Genomic DNA, 16,316 nt, shown 5'->3' with positions numbered 1-16,316 from the left:
AGCTAGCAGATAGTGAGGAGATGTTTTTTACAGTGTGTTCAGGGGACAGGCAGCTAGCAGATAGTGAGGAGATGTTTTTTACAGTGTGTTCAGGGGACAGGCAGCTAGCAGATAGTGAGGAGATGTTTTTTACAGTGTGTTCAGGGGACAGGCAGCTAGCAGATAGTGAGGAGATGTTTTTTAGTGTGTTCAGGGGACAGGCAGCTCACGGATAATGAGGAGATGTTTGCTGTATGTGACAAAAAATGTTGTAGCCTAAAAAAACACGTGACATCGCTTAGAGCACCTTTAAGGCCAGCAATGCAGTTAAGCGTCAGCTTTTCAACAAACCTTTAAATATTCCACATCCTTCATACACTATGGGCATTATTCAACTTTCAAAGCCAGCAATGCAGTCTAGTGTCAGCTTTTCAACATCCAGCTTTCATACTGCAATTTCTTCAGAACTGGCCTTCCCTAGTGATTATTGTTATTCTAGGGCACCGGGCCGAGCACAATAACTTCTAGACGTAGAGATAGAAGTATGTTCATTTGTCACCTTTAGCACTGTTGGAAGCTTTATTTAGAAATTGCAAATGAGCCAAGATAGTGGTTTCCCCTTGCTTGTCTCTAGCTCCATAGTTAAAGAATGGGTTAAGATTATTTAATGTCAAAACGAACATACTGATATGGCCAAATCAGATTGTTGGTGCCTCATATTAACTTCTACTAAACTTGAGCATGCATTTCTGCACAGATCAAGGTCTGTGAGTTTTGTCTCCTTCTATTGGAGTCACTTAAGGATCACGTCAGGGCCCATATATGGACAGAAGGAACTATTAAAAATGACCCATAACCCCTTCAATGAACATATCGCCATGTAAGACAGACATAAAAAAAATCGGAACGGGTCCTTCAATGCACAGCTGAGACTGATTTCAATCTTTTCATCTAATTCTTGGCAATACAGTGAAAAAGCTTATTTCCCTGTTTTCTTCCCCACTTCAAACCTTTGGGTGGTAAAAGTGAAGGCAGAGGGTGACTTTTGGATTATTAAGTGCCATTAAGTCCTATCTCAAATCAGGGCTCAATATGCCTGTAACCAACCCTATCCCAATCCTGTGTGTGTGTGTGTGTGTGTGCGCCTTCTTGTCTGCCTGTGTCACTGAGTGGGTTTCTGTCTGTCAGGAGCTTACCATTTCAGATGACACCTGCCACCTCCAGCTGAGACTTAAGGCCACTCCATGCCATGAATTAGACCGATTTAGCCGACCTGTAGTATAGGATGCTGCAAGAAGAGCAGTCAAAAACACGACCCTGGAACAGTTAGGTGAAAAAAACAATTGGTTTATTTTTTTTCTTCTCCAGAATGCTTTGAGAGTAAACCATCCCCAAATCAAGTTCATTCCCAAAGAAGTAAAGACACATTTGGATGTGTTTTTTTCTTTACAAAATCAACTGCACAGCAAAAAGACAACAAACAAGGCACACCATGTTTCAAGTACTAGGCCTACCACTGACACATAATAAATATACACAAAATGTGGTCTTATTCTAAGGAAGGCATACTTATGTCTCAATGCTACCATCACAAAGTTTACGTTTAAAATATAATTTTATATAACAAAACAAGGTGTTCGTATTTTGTGGAGCTGTGTACCACAGCCAGTAAATTGATAGAATATAATTTAAAATGTTAGCAAAGCAAATCTGGAAAACAAATCAATAAACATGAGCTTATTGTGTCTAAGTTGATTTTCAACGATGGGATTCTTTTTATGCTTACAAGATTAGATACTGGAAGATAACATTTAGTCACTGTGACCAATTATCTTAAACACTACCCTAATGGATCGACATTGCACTGCAAAATATATCCATATGAGGTTTGACAAGGCAGTTATCTCATTTGACAAGAACATTACATTCATAAGATCTCAGATCCCCACCCACACACAGAAAAAAACATGCATCGTTATCTGCAGGTTTTATATTAAAATACAACTTTGGTGCCTTCATTTCATAACAAATAATACAAAATAAAAAACAGAAACCACCACAAAATGGACAGGAATAACTTAAATGACTTAAATAAGTAGTCTCTTATTTAAATCCCCATAATCTCTTTGGTTCAATAAGGCAAAGGTGAGAGTGAAACAGCAGCTTCCACCCAGTAGAGGAGGGTTCTAGTGGTCTTGGTTTGTCCTCCTTTCACTCATACAGCATCACCCAGAATTCAGTTGGTCCAGCAGCCCTCTGTCATTTGTCCACAGAGAGTGGGTGAGTTCTTTCTTTCTTTTTGACAGAGCTACTTGTCAGAATTGGAAAGGTTAGGTTAAAGAGTCAGTTCACATAAATTATAAACAAACATATTTTCACACTTCCCTCTCGTGGTATCTACCCACGTAGACAGTTTTTGGTTTTATTGATCCAGGTTGAGATTTCTGCCTCCACCCAAATCAACCACTTCAATATAAATGTGACGTTAGCATTCAAATATGACATTTAAAATGATCAATAAAACATGTACTGTACCTACAGAAAGTGTTCTAGAGAATTCACAGAGCAAGCAGTCAACCGTGTTTAGTGAACCTGCTTTTCTTCACAGAAACAGTCCAGTGGATTTTATTTTTTTTTTTTACAATAACAGGGACACTATTTCTGGAAAGATGTTGCTGTTGATAGTCATGTCACTTCTTAATGGTGTCAAAACCCCATTGTACTGGGATGAAGGCAGACCTCTCAAAGACTAATGAAACCAAAATGATCTGACTTGACAAATACAACTACAGGTAGTGAGATTGTTCTTAATTTGGGTGAACTGCCCCTTTAAAAAGGTGCCCTGTGGAGCTCTTGTGTAAAAAAACAAAAGTTGTACTTACATTCAGCGTTGACCACCAAAATGCATTTTTCATGCATCCTGGAGCCGTAACAAAACTGCTGAATGCGTGAACTTCCCCGTTTGAAAAGCTGATCTTTTAGTATTTTGAATTATGCATAGCTCAATCATGCTTAGCTTTGTGTGACAGGGATCACAGAAGACCCACTTCCATGTTTTGGGGCAAAGGTGCACATAATTCTGACACAAAATATCTGCACATACTTCTAATCTTTTTTTTACAGATACTCCACTGAAGAATACCTGGAACTAATGGATCTTAAAGGGGCTGTGCTCAATACTCATGAATATAGCATAGTAATATATGGAGTAACGGCGTCCTGAGCAGAGAATGAAGTCTCACTCTCTATCTGTGTGTTGTAATCTAAGCTTCTTTGTTTTTTGTTTTGATAACTGGTCCAGCTGTGCGTCCATGTTAGTGCATGTGTCTTGTGCGTCGGTTTCGGACGTGGAGAGCCGTGACAAAGCGTCGGTATGTGACGAGTTGGGGACGGTCTGTGAGAGACCACTTTTTTTTTCTTTTCGTATTTTCAGTTTTTTCGAGATCAGTTCCTTTAAGAGTACAAAGGGATTCAGCAGATAACTACAGGAATTCAGTGGTTTCACGGCATGATGGATCCCATCAGGCCGGATGAACAGACTGAATTGGCATTTTGTTTAAGTTCATTCAATTCAGTCTGACATTGTGTTCATGAAAACTATTTTCTGATGAAAGGGGGTTATTTTTGCCCTAACCAATCATTAGTGAGCATTGTATCTGTCCATCTTAAGTCAGTGTTTGGCAACATGGAAGCTGCAATGGCAATTTTGCTGTTGCCATTTTTTCAGGTCTGGCAAAGAAACCCAATTCTGACGACCCCATTCTTAATCCCTCCTGAAAGCTCTGATGGGATGTTGTTTTTTCAAGTCGCCAATGAGCACAACATCATTCAAAGGACTAAAAACAGGGTAGATGCCACCAAGGCCACACTGGAAAGCTGTGGGGTTAGGTATACAATTACAATACTCCCTTATATATAGTATAGGTATACTAGTTCAGATAGTTAGGATTAGATATAAACTTGACTGTTATGGTTAGGTCAGTGTTTGGTGAGCTTATAAGGATAAGAAAAGGAGGATAACTACAGGCATGGAAGTTGCTGTTTCAAAGATTGCTATCTAAAATAAATAGCTCTGGTCGCTTCTAGTTTTAATATACATGTCAAAGTAAGGCTAGTTTCATACATCTGCCAATCATTAGAGTAGAATGAGCAGGTAGTGTGTTCGAGCTCAACTTGGCTCCCATTGAAAATAGATAGAGGAAGATGAGCGAAAGCGGAAAAGAAGTTGAGTATGTGTACAATCCTGTGTGCAAGTATAGTATGTGCAGATGAGTCCTCCAGGCTGAAATCTGCTGCAGTTCCTTTTGGTTCACCAGCCAGAACTTCAGCTTCAGCTCTTCCTCAGGGACCCAAGTACAGGCTTGTTTACAGTGAACTGCTGCAGCTGGCGCAGCACTGTGTGCACACGTTTTATTAACATGTGCATGTGTGTGTTTGTGCGTGGTAAATGTCTCATGCCAGGGAGAGTCCAGTTATTGTCAGAGCCACAGTCCATTTCAGGCTTAGACAAGTGGTTTCAATACACTGTGTGTGTGTGTGTGTGTGTGTGTGTGTGTGTGTGTGTGTGTGTGTGTGTGTGTGTGTTTTCCTACGTGGAGGCAGTGCAATCAAAGTGTTCAGTGCTCCTTCAACCTGTGAAGTAGAGACACACATTAAAACCACATTGATAAGTTGGCTTTCATTAAGTTTTACAGTGTGGTGCAAAAAGCTCTATGAAAACTGTCCATGAATTGTCCTTTTCTTTTTCTTACTGTATACCTTTTTGCTAAGTACTTTAATCAAGCTATTAGTTAGTTCAGGCATTTGATGTTACACAAGAAAAATCCTATTACAGACACTTTAATCTTTATGAAAAATTGTAAATTTGTAAACCTAACACTAACCCCATTAAATCCCACTTGTCTCAGCAGGGATACTACTACTACTTCAAATAATAATAATACAAATAATAATAACAGAAAAAGTACTGTAAGCATACTGTAATACACTTAACTGGTACTAGTTTTCAATGCACTTTGCTTTTGAATATAACTGGAGAAAGCTCTTTTGACACCACAGCCCAACCCTTATATGATAGGGTGTAAAGGAATGAACCATTGAGTCAAATGATGAAGAGGAGGATGGCAGGACTTACTCTACAGCGGAGATGGGGCGTGGTTTAGTGGAAGTCAGTTCTTTTGTCACGAGCCGGAGCAAGAGCTGCACACACACACACACACACAAAGTCAAATTTATTTTTTTATTACAGTTTTTAGTTTCTTAACCATTTAAAACTGGTATCAACACTTGCATTTAAAGCTGCATTCATTGATTTTTTTTTTTTTTGGCGACAGCAGAACAAGCTGAAAACACAATCTGATATATTATCACCTTATTAAGTTGTTATGGCAACATCAACATTCATTTGGAGTCGTGTTTGTGTCCACGTGATGAATATACGTCCAATATTCACTCTCCTTTAGGCTCGGTTTTTGTCTCTAGCATTTCCTGAGGAAATATCTGTCTCTTTAGCTGCTAAAGGCTCCACTATGTTAGTTATCGACGACAGTTCATTTACAAGACTGTTCAGGTGCCGCCGGATGTCACTCTGGCAATGCGAGACTACCACTATGTTGACCAGCCGTATGGTGCTGGGCAGACACTTGTGCAGTGACTTTATCAGAGTCCTTTTGGCTGAAAACATCTGGCTGCTGGAAACAAGCTTGATGACAGCGGTGACTGCGAACAGAACCAGTAAAGCTGTGATAACTCTCTGTGGGTTCATCACTACGAGTGATCCAGTCATTTGATCCAATGTCAAAAATAAGAGCATCGTTTAGTGCAGCTTTAAGGACCACCCAATGAAACTTATTTACAACCACCACTATTATCGGTAATGACACTTTGTGTCGTTTATGGTTTTTGAAGCACTCACCAACAGAGCAAGGAAGTCAGCCGTCATCAGCATGTAGAAGACCCGATCCCAGCCGCCTGCAGACAGCAGCCCAGCCAGCAGGGGGCCCAGCGCTGCGCCTGACAGCACAAACACAAGCACCGCCATTTGTTTGTGTGTGTGTGTATTACCTCAACACTTTCATCTCCGACAGGTTGTTCTAGGCTTCATGTTAAATGCTACACTGCACTGAGAAATAACAGAAGACATGCCAACACGAACACCACTAAGCACATCAATAAAATATAACATTTGTGATATTTCAAATTTAATTCCCAAATTCCTCTGTGCCATAGATATCTGTTGGTGTTTTAAAACCATCAATGACTGACATGTTCCTTCATTACCATGAACACAGACTTTTTATGGTCACTCAATTTCACATACACTGTTCTGCTGCTTTAAATAGTCAACAGAGCGCCAAATGTGGATTAATCCTCCACTGAAAATAGTCCTCCTGATTGAGTAACATTTTCTAAAAAAAATATAGTAGACTCGGAACTTACCGAGTGTGGAAGTGAAAAGTATTGCGAGAAGGACTAACACATTGTTGGTTTAGCTTTGGGGAACATTTTGAATAACGCCAGCCTTATCCGTTAATTACTTTTATTTTTGTCCTTTGGTAGTGTCGGTAGTGATACTGACCTACAGAGCCTGTGCCATCGATGATGGCAGTGACCGTAGACAAGGCCCTGGCGTTGCCTTTCAGGCTCTTGTGGGTCCCCTAGGGTCAAAGGTCAGAAGAGAGAATGAATGAGAAGGGGACCTGTGCAGACTGAGTTGATAATCATGTACGAACTCAGCAGACTGGAATAAGAGTTAAACACGCTTACCAAATCAGCAGACACTGCAGTTGTGATGAGGGAGTATGGTCCATTGACTAGGCATCCACACACCAACAGCATGCCTGGGAAACACAGACTAAGGCTAAGTTCTATCTTGAGCTGGTTTGGAAACCGTTCCCTATCATGGAAATAGTGCACTATATAGTGTGTTCTCCATTTTGCAGTGGCGTTGGAATTCTCCGCAGGTAATTTCAGTCAGTATATAATCCATATTAAATACCCACAATGCACAGCTAATTTGAGCGTACATACGATGTACCCTACATGTTACTCCCGTATACCACAATGCAACGCGGCCGTGTTTTCCCGGCGGAGAAGAAGAAGAAACACCCGCGAAAACTGGAGAAAAGGAAAAATGGAGCGGGCTTTCGTTTCTAAACAGTGGAAATGTATATATAATATACAACCTTTTACTTTCCTCCTGGGTGCTCGGTTTGTTTCAGGGACGCGTTAGATGTATTTTAGTTTGGGTTTGTTTACATGATGCCTCCGTCACACAAATAACCGGCGCATCTACTGACGCAATGATGTGTTTTCAGTGAATGTCCGAAATCTGGTTTGGTCATTCCCTATATAGCTCACTATTTATTAAAACACTATATAGAGAATAGTGAGTGAGTGAATGAGGGAACGGTTTCAAACACAGCTTTGGTTTCAGTTACAGAGATTCCACAGCCACCCATGGCATAAACTCCTGTCCTGTGTAACTCAATGTTCCCCCTCCTGCTGAGAACATTTTTGAGAACGTTTACTCTACTTCAGTTTGGAGCAAACCCTGTGGGCAGTACATCTAGCAGGCATGCTACCCCTGATGTCAATGTGTGTTAGGATATTAATTATACTATCAGAGCTGCTCATCAGCTGCACCTCGTCCTCTCGCACTGTATCGCATACTGACATTTGCAAATTGCCTTCAGCATATTGTGAGCATAATGAGCCACAGCTGTGAGCATCCTTAGCTCAGTGTGAATAAATTAGGAGCCATCAGTCGCTCCACAGTGTCTGTACTGAATGAGCCGCTGATGATCAAACCAATCAGTGCTGACGAACTGCTCTGATAAACGTAGCCAGATCATGTGAATCTCATTTATGCATCATCAGCAGCTGGACACACACAGAAGGATATTTTGCCCAAGTGGTGGCATTTCTGTTCATTTACACAACTTGACTCCGAAACAAAAAGACAGATTCATTAATACACTGCAGAGCAAAAACCCACATCTGTGAAAGGTTTGGTTTTTACAACCCCCCCAATCTGGACAGGTTTTTACTTCCAATTCCCTCCCTCAAGCATCAGCCAATCGCAGGCCTCCTGCTAAACTTTATTTTTATTGATTGATCAGAAGTCCTGTATTGTCACAGCTGGTGTAATAGTATAATACATTTTTTATATAGAGTATAGATGTGGTCAATGTAAACATTAAGAAGAATCCCATTCAGTGTGAAATCTTGATTATATTCATGCTGAATCCATCATGTCATGAATCGTCATCATGCAGGAAAGATTGTAGCCGATCCCTCTCACCCCGGACACAAACAGTTTGAACCCCTCCCCTACCTCACGCCATAAAAACAGTATATTCTTGTGTTATATTCTCTATATTCTCAACCCATTCAGCCTTTTTTTTCTTATGCAACACTAACTTTGTATGTATATATTTGGGTTTTTTTTCTGTATGTGTTTATTTTATATTAATGTTTGATATGTTTTGTAATGTTTGTTTATGTATGCCCCTTTCACCAAGGCAAATTCCACATATGTGTACTCATTGTGGCAATGAAACCTTTTCTGATTCTGATTGTGATCATGCATTTTTCCAAATTCTGTGCGCTGCAACAAAGCCATCTGCTGGTCACTCCTGGCTGACTGAGGACAAACAAGAAGTGCCGTCAGCCAACCTCGCTCAGAGCACCTTTAAGAGTAGCCTGTTTGAGTACTTAGTTTATTGTTGTTGTAGTACATAATACATTTTAAGATGAACGCTAGCAGACGACTAATTTATCTGAAGTAATATGTCCAAGTGCCTTTTAGGCTTTTGCAGAAACGTAAGATTAGTTTTTTTCTTCAAAATTTGCACATCCAATAATTCTAAGATGCACCGTGGAAAATATCACATCAGACTTGAAAACAGAAGATCCCGTGCCCTGCTCTTTCCCAGCATCACAATTTATTGTTGATAATAACGTTTCGGGCCCTCTGGACCTTAGTCGAGAGTGATAAAATAAGTAATAAAATGACAAAGGTCCAGAGGGGCTGAAACGTTATTATCAACAATAAATTGTGATGCTGAGTGCGGGCTCTTCCTTTGTGAGAATACTAACAATGGAGCAGATGCAGGGTTAACCATGTCTGACTGGCCTTTATTCCTCTCTGAACATTCATGTATTCACCATCTGTTAAAGGTCACTGCTACACTTCACTTCAATGAGTCACTAGATAAATGGGTCTCATTCTTCTATTTCAGCTAAGCCCTTTTTTGCTCCTCAGATGGCTCTTGAGAGCATGCTGAAGTGTAATAAGTATGGATCCAGGCTTCTAGAAATCAACAACGTACAGGACACACTGTCCACCATGTTCAGTACGGCAGTGTACCGCTGCCACCACGACAAAAGAAATTCTAAAAAGACATTTTTTCACATTATTATGACGTATTTTCTTATGTAATTACTAGATACCAAGTTCATCTGTTTTAATAGGAAACTTCTAGTTGTATGCTGAGCACCACATATCCACCACCACCTCTGCGCGCACCAGACAGCGGGCGCTGCTTGAGTTGTTCCATTGTTCCAAGTACAGCATTAAACATAGTTTTTTAATGTAGGCAAACATGCAGACACATTGCCAGTAGGCAGGGTGCGAATGTGCGTGGGATTTTCCCCTTTCTGGTCTATATGTCCCTGCCTCTGCTAATGATAAATCTGTGTACTTGAGAACCCAGAAAATGTTTGGTAGTTTTCATAATCAACAATGTATTGCTTCTCAAAACTTCCACTGAATAATATTCAGTCAATCAACTAATGAATTAACCATGTGATTATTCAGCACAAGCTCTGATTAGGCGGAGGAGTGAGAGCTGGTTCTTACCGATGGTTGGCCCCAAACCGAACTCACTGATCATGGAGAAGCCATACAGCTGCAGGATCAAGAGAAAGCATGGCGGTCAAAACACATTTTCAGCCACTATTCATAATTCACAAGTCTCAACACGTTAGCTGCAGCCTGGACGTTAAATTAAGGTCAAGTGAAAAAAGGATATCTGGATATAATTTGTCAACAATGTGCTGTAGCTTACAGTTATCAGAAACGGCTAAAAATGGCATTCAAATATGCCTTGTCTTCTTCATGTATATCATAAACAAAAGACATGTAATCTGTCTAATGCTCCACTGCCAACAAAACACACACATTTGGCTCTAGTAAAATATGTTTGCTACACAGCATGGGGAGCCGGATGCATACATATAGACCCCTATTTGCGACCCCCGCGAGCAATCACGGCCATTCAAGTCAATGCTTGATAATCCACCAGCCGCGCTGCGACACGTGGCAGAAGCGTGCGGGAAGCGGCTCTCCGCTATGCTAAAGATACGTGCCAGGTCTATTTTCATGTGAGCCGCGGGCCGTTCGGGCAGCCGGGGGGGAAGTGAAACAGCGAGAGCATGCAGTCAATTTACCAAAAGACGCCCCTCAATGTCGTATATATGTCTCCTCCACAACACCACGGACGACAAGAGAGTTATCTTGGAGCTGGAAAAACATAATACGACATCACCGATCTTTTTTATAAAGACAACGCCAGAAAAGAGGAGGCATGGAGTGTAACTGTAGTCCGACGGGACCCGACGGCTTCGGTCTTAACTTCTATCATTGTACACGGGCTCGGGCCGGGCTCGGGCTCACGCTCCGGGTTGCACGTTAAATGAGCGGTCAGATGATGCGTTTCGATTAGAGTGAAAATGGATGCTGAGGAGGTGAAATAGAGAGTGGAATAGAGAGAGAATATAGAAAATCGGGGTGAGGCCTGTTGAAGCAGTGGAACCTGACCTGTCAGCTCCAAACACCTTCCGCAGGCTCCTGCTTAAAGTGAATTCATTTATTAGTCACTTCTATGCTTAGCTAGTGTCTATCATGCTTCTAGCCACAGGATAGAGATTCTTCCCAAAGAAGAAAAATGGGTCTGAACTTCCTAATCTAACATTGTTAGAAGTCACTAATACTTGATGTTAGATTCTGGGTGAGCGTAGCAGCACACTGGAAACTCACTGTAGGAGCAGCTAGCAGCAACATGACTGCACAGGTGGTGGCTCTCTTCCCCAGTTTATCAGAGATCACTCCTGCCAAGATCCCCCCTGTGGATGTATGCATTTGACACACACACACACACACACACACACACACACACACACACACACACACACACACACACACACACACAGAGTCTAGGGTAAACAGCTTGAATCCACTGAGGCAGAATATTTAATTTTAAATACTATAACAGCTAGAAGGCAATGAGCCAGGAAAATAGCATGTAATACTTTTATAACAACCATAATGCACAAAACGAAGTAAGTAGGCTACTGTCAGTAAGTGAATTTGGGAAGAAAAAGTCGCACACACAAGATAAGAGGCAGATAAGAGGATGATGTGAACAAAGGCACCTACCCACTATTCCTCCCACATCAAACAGGGTGGAGAGATCTCCAGCCTTCTTGGCATCGAGGTGAGCTGAGAGACACACACGCACATACTTCAACTCTCTGGCATGGTCTTTTGTTTCACACAAAAAACAGTGGTGGTAATAAAACTGAGTGGGCTGGTCAGCCTACACACTGTACCACAGCACAACAACAATGTGACATTATTGTTACAATGCAGTGCAAAAATGCCCAGCCAAAGGCCTATTCATCCGTGTCAGTCTCCACGCTAGCCATGAATTTACATAAGAGAGGGTTAACATAGTCAACATAGTTGATAATGTACAGCCTGGCTGCAACTCATAACCAGATGCACCCATTCTGCACCGATATTCATCAGTTTAAGATAGCATTGGTGTATTATTTGTATCGGCCATGTCGTCGAGGTAGGCGTAAACGGCGCTTTTGCCGCATTAATTCAGCGGGACATTCAACTCAAAATCTAGTATCTCTGCATTCATATGCAGAATCTGTTTATAGAGATCAGCTGTGGTCCTCCACACAATCTTTGACTGGCTGTTTGTTCAAACACATGGAACTTTCTTTTTTTTTAAAAGGGATCTCCAAGTGTCCAAAGATACCAAAATAAGTCACAGTGAACATGTGAATATGTTTATATATATCCATGTGTTATATATATATATTTCCTTAATTTTTAACATCATAACATGTAAATTATTAATTGAGAACGAGCAGATACAGAACATCACAGTATACTAACATAAGGTTTGAACCTGAAGGATTCAATGGAACAATCATTTTTGACATTATTTTGTTTAGTGTCATTAGTGAGAATTCTTTGGAGAAACGGACACACTGAAGAACAGTGGTTGCAGTTCTGTTTGGTGCTCACCTGCTTTGGTGATGTAGAGCGGCAGCCAGAAGAGGAAGGTGTAGCTGACCAGCTTGGCAAACAGCAGACACAGAGAGAACTCGATCACTCCCTGCAGAGACAAACAGCCCACACATTAACACAAGCTTGTTCAGTAGATTGTCTGTGCTGGAATGATACCGGTGTGGCTCAACTGCCCTGATGCAGTAAAACCTTCCTATAATAATGACCACTTTGACCTAGTGGACCCAGTCTGATACAGGGACACACACTCTGTCAGAATATGTTACCACGAGGCATTTTAGAGACTTTCTGACATTCATAACAGCAGAGAATCTATTCATAGACTATAGGGCACGGCCTTATCAATCAGCAGACAAAAAACTTTAGTGACCAGCTGGTGGACATAGCCAGATATCTCACTCAAGAGTTGGTAGAGACAAAAATAGAGCTAAATGAAAGTAACTATTGGACTTACATTCATCAAGTGGCCAGAAACCCAACTCCAAATTAATGTTGATGTTGCTCTGTAACTGCTGGATGTGTAAATAAGCAAACAAGTTTCCAAACAAGTTTAACATAACTTAAAACTTAAACGGTGATATGTTAATGATGTGTTCAACTTGTTTCCGCTGCCCCAAACTGGCCAAAAATCAGTTTTTGCAGGATTAAAGTAATGGCCACCGGTGATCAGGGAAGCCGTTCGACTGAAGAAGGAGTCCTCCGGGATAACATATCCCGGAAAGACTCCGGAGGCAGTTGCAAGGTACCGAAGGGCCCAAAGGGCTGCAGCCTCTGCCGTGAAAGAGGCAAAGCAGCGTGTGTGGGAGAAGTTCGGAGACGACATGGAGAAGGACTTTCGGTCGGCACCAAGGTGCTTCTGGAAAACCCTTCGCCACCTCAGGAGGGGGAAGCGGGGAACCATCCAAGCTGTGTACAGTAAGGATGGGACGCTGTTGACCTCAACTGAGGAGGTAATAGGGCGGTGGAAGGAGCACTTTGAGGAACTCCTAAATCCGACTAATACCGCCCTCTATGGTAGAGGCAGGTGGAAGTCGCTGAGGTAGTTAAACAACTCCACAGTGGCAAAGCCCCAGAGATTGATGAGATCCGTCCACAAATGCTTAAAGCTCTGGGTGTGGAGGGGTTGTCTTGGTTGACAAGCCTCTTCAACATTGTGTGGAAGTCTGGGACGGTGCCTAAGGAGTGGCAGACAGGGGTGGTGGTTCCGCTGTTCAAAAAGGGGGACCAGAGGGTGTGTGCCAATTACAGGGGTATCACATTTCTCAGCCTCCCCGGTAAAGTCTACTCCAAGGTGCTGGAAAGGAGGGTTCGGTCGATAGTCGAACCTCGGGTTGAAGAGGAACAATGCGGATTCCGTCCTGGTCGTGGAACAACGGACCAGATCTTTACTCTCGCAAGGATCCTGGAGGGAGCCTGGGAGTATGCCCAACCGGTCTACATGTGCTTTGTGGATCTGGAGAAGGCGTATGACCGGGTCCCCCGGGAGATACTGTGGGAGGTGCTGCGGGAGTACGGGGTGAGGGGGTCCCTTCTCAGGGCCATCCAATCTCTGTACGACCAAAGCGAGAGCTGTGTCCGGGTTCTCGGCAGTAAGTCAGACTCGTTTCAGGTGAGAGTTGGCCTCCGCCAGGGCTGCGCTTTGTCACCAATCCTGTTTGTAATTTATGGACAGGATATCGAGGCGTAGTCGGGGTGGAGAGGGGTTGCAGTTCGGTGGGCTGGGGATCTCATCGCTGCCTTTTGCAGATGATGTGGTCCTGATGGCATCATCGGCCTGTGACCTTCAGCACTCACTGGATCGGTTCGCAGCCGAGTGTGAAGCGGCTGGGATGAGGATCAGCACCTCTAAATCAGAGGCCATGGTTCTCAGCAGGAAACCGATGGAGTGCCTTCTCCAGGTAGGGAATGAGTCTTTACCCGAAGTGAAGGAGTTCAAGTACCTTGCGGTCTTGTTCGCAAGTGAGGGGACAATGGAGCGGGAGATTGGTCGGAGAATCGGCGCAGCGGGTGAGGTATTACATTCAATTTATCGCACCATTGTGACGAAAAGAGAGCTGAGCCAGAAGGCAAAGCTCTCGATCTACCGGTCAATTTTCGTTCCTACCCTCACCTATGGTCATGAAGGCTGGGTCATGACCGAAAGAACAAGATCCAGGGTACAAGCGGCCAAAATGGGTTTCCTCAGGAGGGTGGCTGGTGGTCTCCCTTAGAGATCGGGTGAGAAGCTCAGTCATCCGTGAGGAGCTCGGAGTAGAGCCTCTGCTCCTTTGCATCGAAAGGAGCCAGTTGAGGTAGTTAGGGCATCTGGTAAGGATGCCCCCCGGGTGCCTCCCTAGGGAGGTGTTCCAGGCACGTCCAGCTGGGAGGAGGCCTCGGGGAAGACCCAGGACTAGGTGGAAGGATTATATCTCCAACCTGGCCTGGGAACGCCTCGGGATCCCCCAGTCTGAGCTGGTTAATGTGGCTCGGGAAAGGGAAGTTTGGGTTCCCCTGCTGGAGCTGCTCCCCCCGCGACCCGAAACCGGATAAGTGGACGAAGATGGATGGATGGATGGATAAAGTAATGGCATGTGTCTGCTGTCAAGAGATTAGATCTTGTTTACTGACTTTGTGATAAGTTGGATGAGCAGGGGAAACTGTGGCCTGCAATAATCAGGATGACTCTACATTAATTAGCATGGACCTCAGCTAAACAATTCCATGGTTCGAAGTAAGATGTGCGTGCATCTGTGAGTGTACGTGTAACTGACGGGTATGCGTAGCGCTCCCATGAAGCTGATGGCAGACGGCTCGGACTCCCTCTTCACCACCACAACAGGCTGCGCGGGGACACACACACTGTCCCTGGGCAACAGCAGCTCTGTGTCATAACTCTGAAGGAGAGGAGGAGAGAGGGACAAGCAAGGGCAAAGATCAGGGGCTGCAGGTGGAACTGTTTTAACAAAGACATTCTCATCAGTTAAGTTCATGCAGGAACTTGGATAACTTGAATGGTGACCTCTGACACATTCAATGCGTTGACATGCACAGTAGTAACTTGGGTTATGGTCTTACTATATATTATACTATATATACTATAATAGGAGTCTTTAAGGTCTGTTAACCAGGGTATGAGAACTCATTTTAGCTGGGGTAAGGTGTTTACATGGTGTCATCTTAACCCAAATATAATCATTTCATGTTTTTTTTTGGGCATGTATGGCCTTTATTGACAGGAAGCTTGAAGACAGGAAAGGGAAGGGAAAGGGGGGACGACATGCAGCAAAGGGCCGGGGCCGGTCTCGAACCCACAGCCGCTGCTAAGAACTCCGCTAACATGGGGTGCACACTTTACTGGGTGAGCTAGAGGTCGCCCCATAATTGGGTTTTACAGTGCATGTAAACGCACTGATTGTGTGACAATAAATGAAAGAGATAAATTAGCCAAACTGTGAGTTGAAGAGTAATCAAAGATGACTTCATCCAGGTAAGCAACCAATTAAAACACCCTGATTATTCCGGGGGAAAAGAATGTCACACACAAGCCCATTTGGGTCAAATAATATCAATGCAAGCATTTATCTAGGTGCGTAAACTCATTTGGTGTAATAGATGGGCAGGGTTTACCGTTTAGACCTGACAGATAAAACTGAAGTGCAAATAACAATTGCCATGTGGTAAACCCAACCCAACTATCATTCCAAAAAGGTTCAAGAACCCCTGAGGCTGAATCCAAATGTCCCAACTTCCCCGCACTTGCAGAGTTGTAGACTTGACTGGCCGCAGGAGTACCGAGGGCTGTTTAATTCCAAAAATATAATATTCATCAAGTCTGCAAAAGAACATAAGCGCTCCTCCTGCAGCCTACAGAGAGTCCACTAGGGCTGCACAATTAATCACAATTGTATCGAACTCGCAACATGGACTAGTGCAATATCCAAATCGCAATATTTGTTAATGGCAAAATATGAGTCAAACCATTCTAAAATAAAGTATAGTGGTGCTGCAGAGACGTCCCGGCCTACACATC

The 16,316-nt window shown here is 43.1% G+C and overlaps 1 protein-coding gene across 8 annotated transcripts in view; it reads right to left on the bottom strand.

Annotated features, from left to right (window-relative positions):
- Nucleotides 1-1,310: 1,310 nt before the first annotated feature.
- The window catches only part of slc37a1 (solute carrier family 37 member 1), a 34,483-nt gene continuing 19,477 nt past the window's right edge, over nucleotides 1,311-16,316 (bottom strand). For 7 of the 8 annotated variants that reach the window (XM_078263032.1, XM_078263039.1, XM_078263034.1 and 4 more), the window contains 10 exons: nucleotides 15,058-15,180; nucleotides 12,305-12,395; nucleotides 11,420-11,482; nucleotides 11,021-11,106; nucleotides 9,842-9,890; nucleotides 6,745-6,818; nucleotides 6,557-6,635; nucleotides 5,894-5,991; nucleotides 5,114-5,178; nucleotides 1,311-4,611 (listed from right to left, as the gene is read on the bottom strand). In XM_078263032.1, coding sequence (XP_078119158.1) covers nucleotides 4,596-4,611; nucleotides 5,114-5,178; nucleotides 5,894-5,991; nucleotides 6,557-6,635; nucleotides 6,745-6,818; nucleotides 9,842-9,890; nucleotides 11,021-11,106; nucleotides 11,420-11,482; nucleotides 12,305-12,395; nucleotides 15,058-15,180 — 744 coding nt within the window. In that variant the 3' untranslated portion in view covers nucleotides 1,311-4,595. The remainder of the gene's footprint in view (nucleotides 4,612-5,113; nucleotides 5,179-5,893; nucleotides 5,992-6,556; nucleotides 6,636-6,744; nucleotides 6,819-9,841; nucleotides 9,891-11,020; nucleotides 11,107-11,419; nucleotides 11,483-12,304; nucleotides 12,396-15,057; nucleotides 15,181-16,316) is intronic. The other variant, XM_078263040.1, reaches the window with a different exon arrangement.

This window comes from Sander vitreus, chromosome 11 (assembly GCF_031162955.1).
Source record: "Sander vitreus isolate 19-12246 chromosome 11, sanVit1, whole genome shotgun sequence".
In the NCBI taxonomy this organism is placed as follows: Eukaryota; Metazoa; Chordata; class Actinopteri; order Perciformes; family Percidae; genus Sander; species Sander vitreus.
The sequence above is the reverse complement of the archived record's forward strand: the minus strand, read 5'-3'. Positions and strand labels throughout refer to the sequence as shown.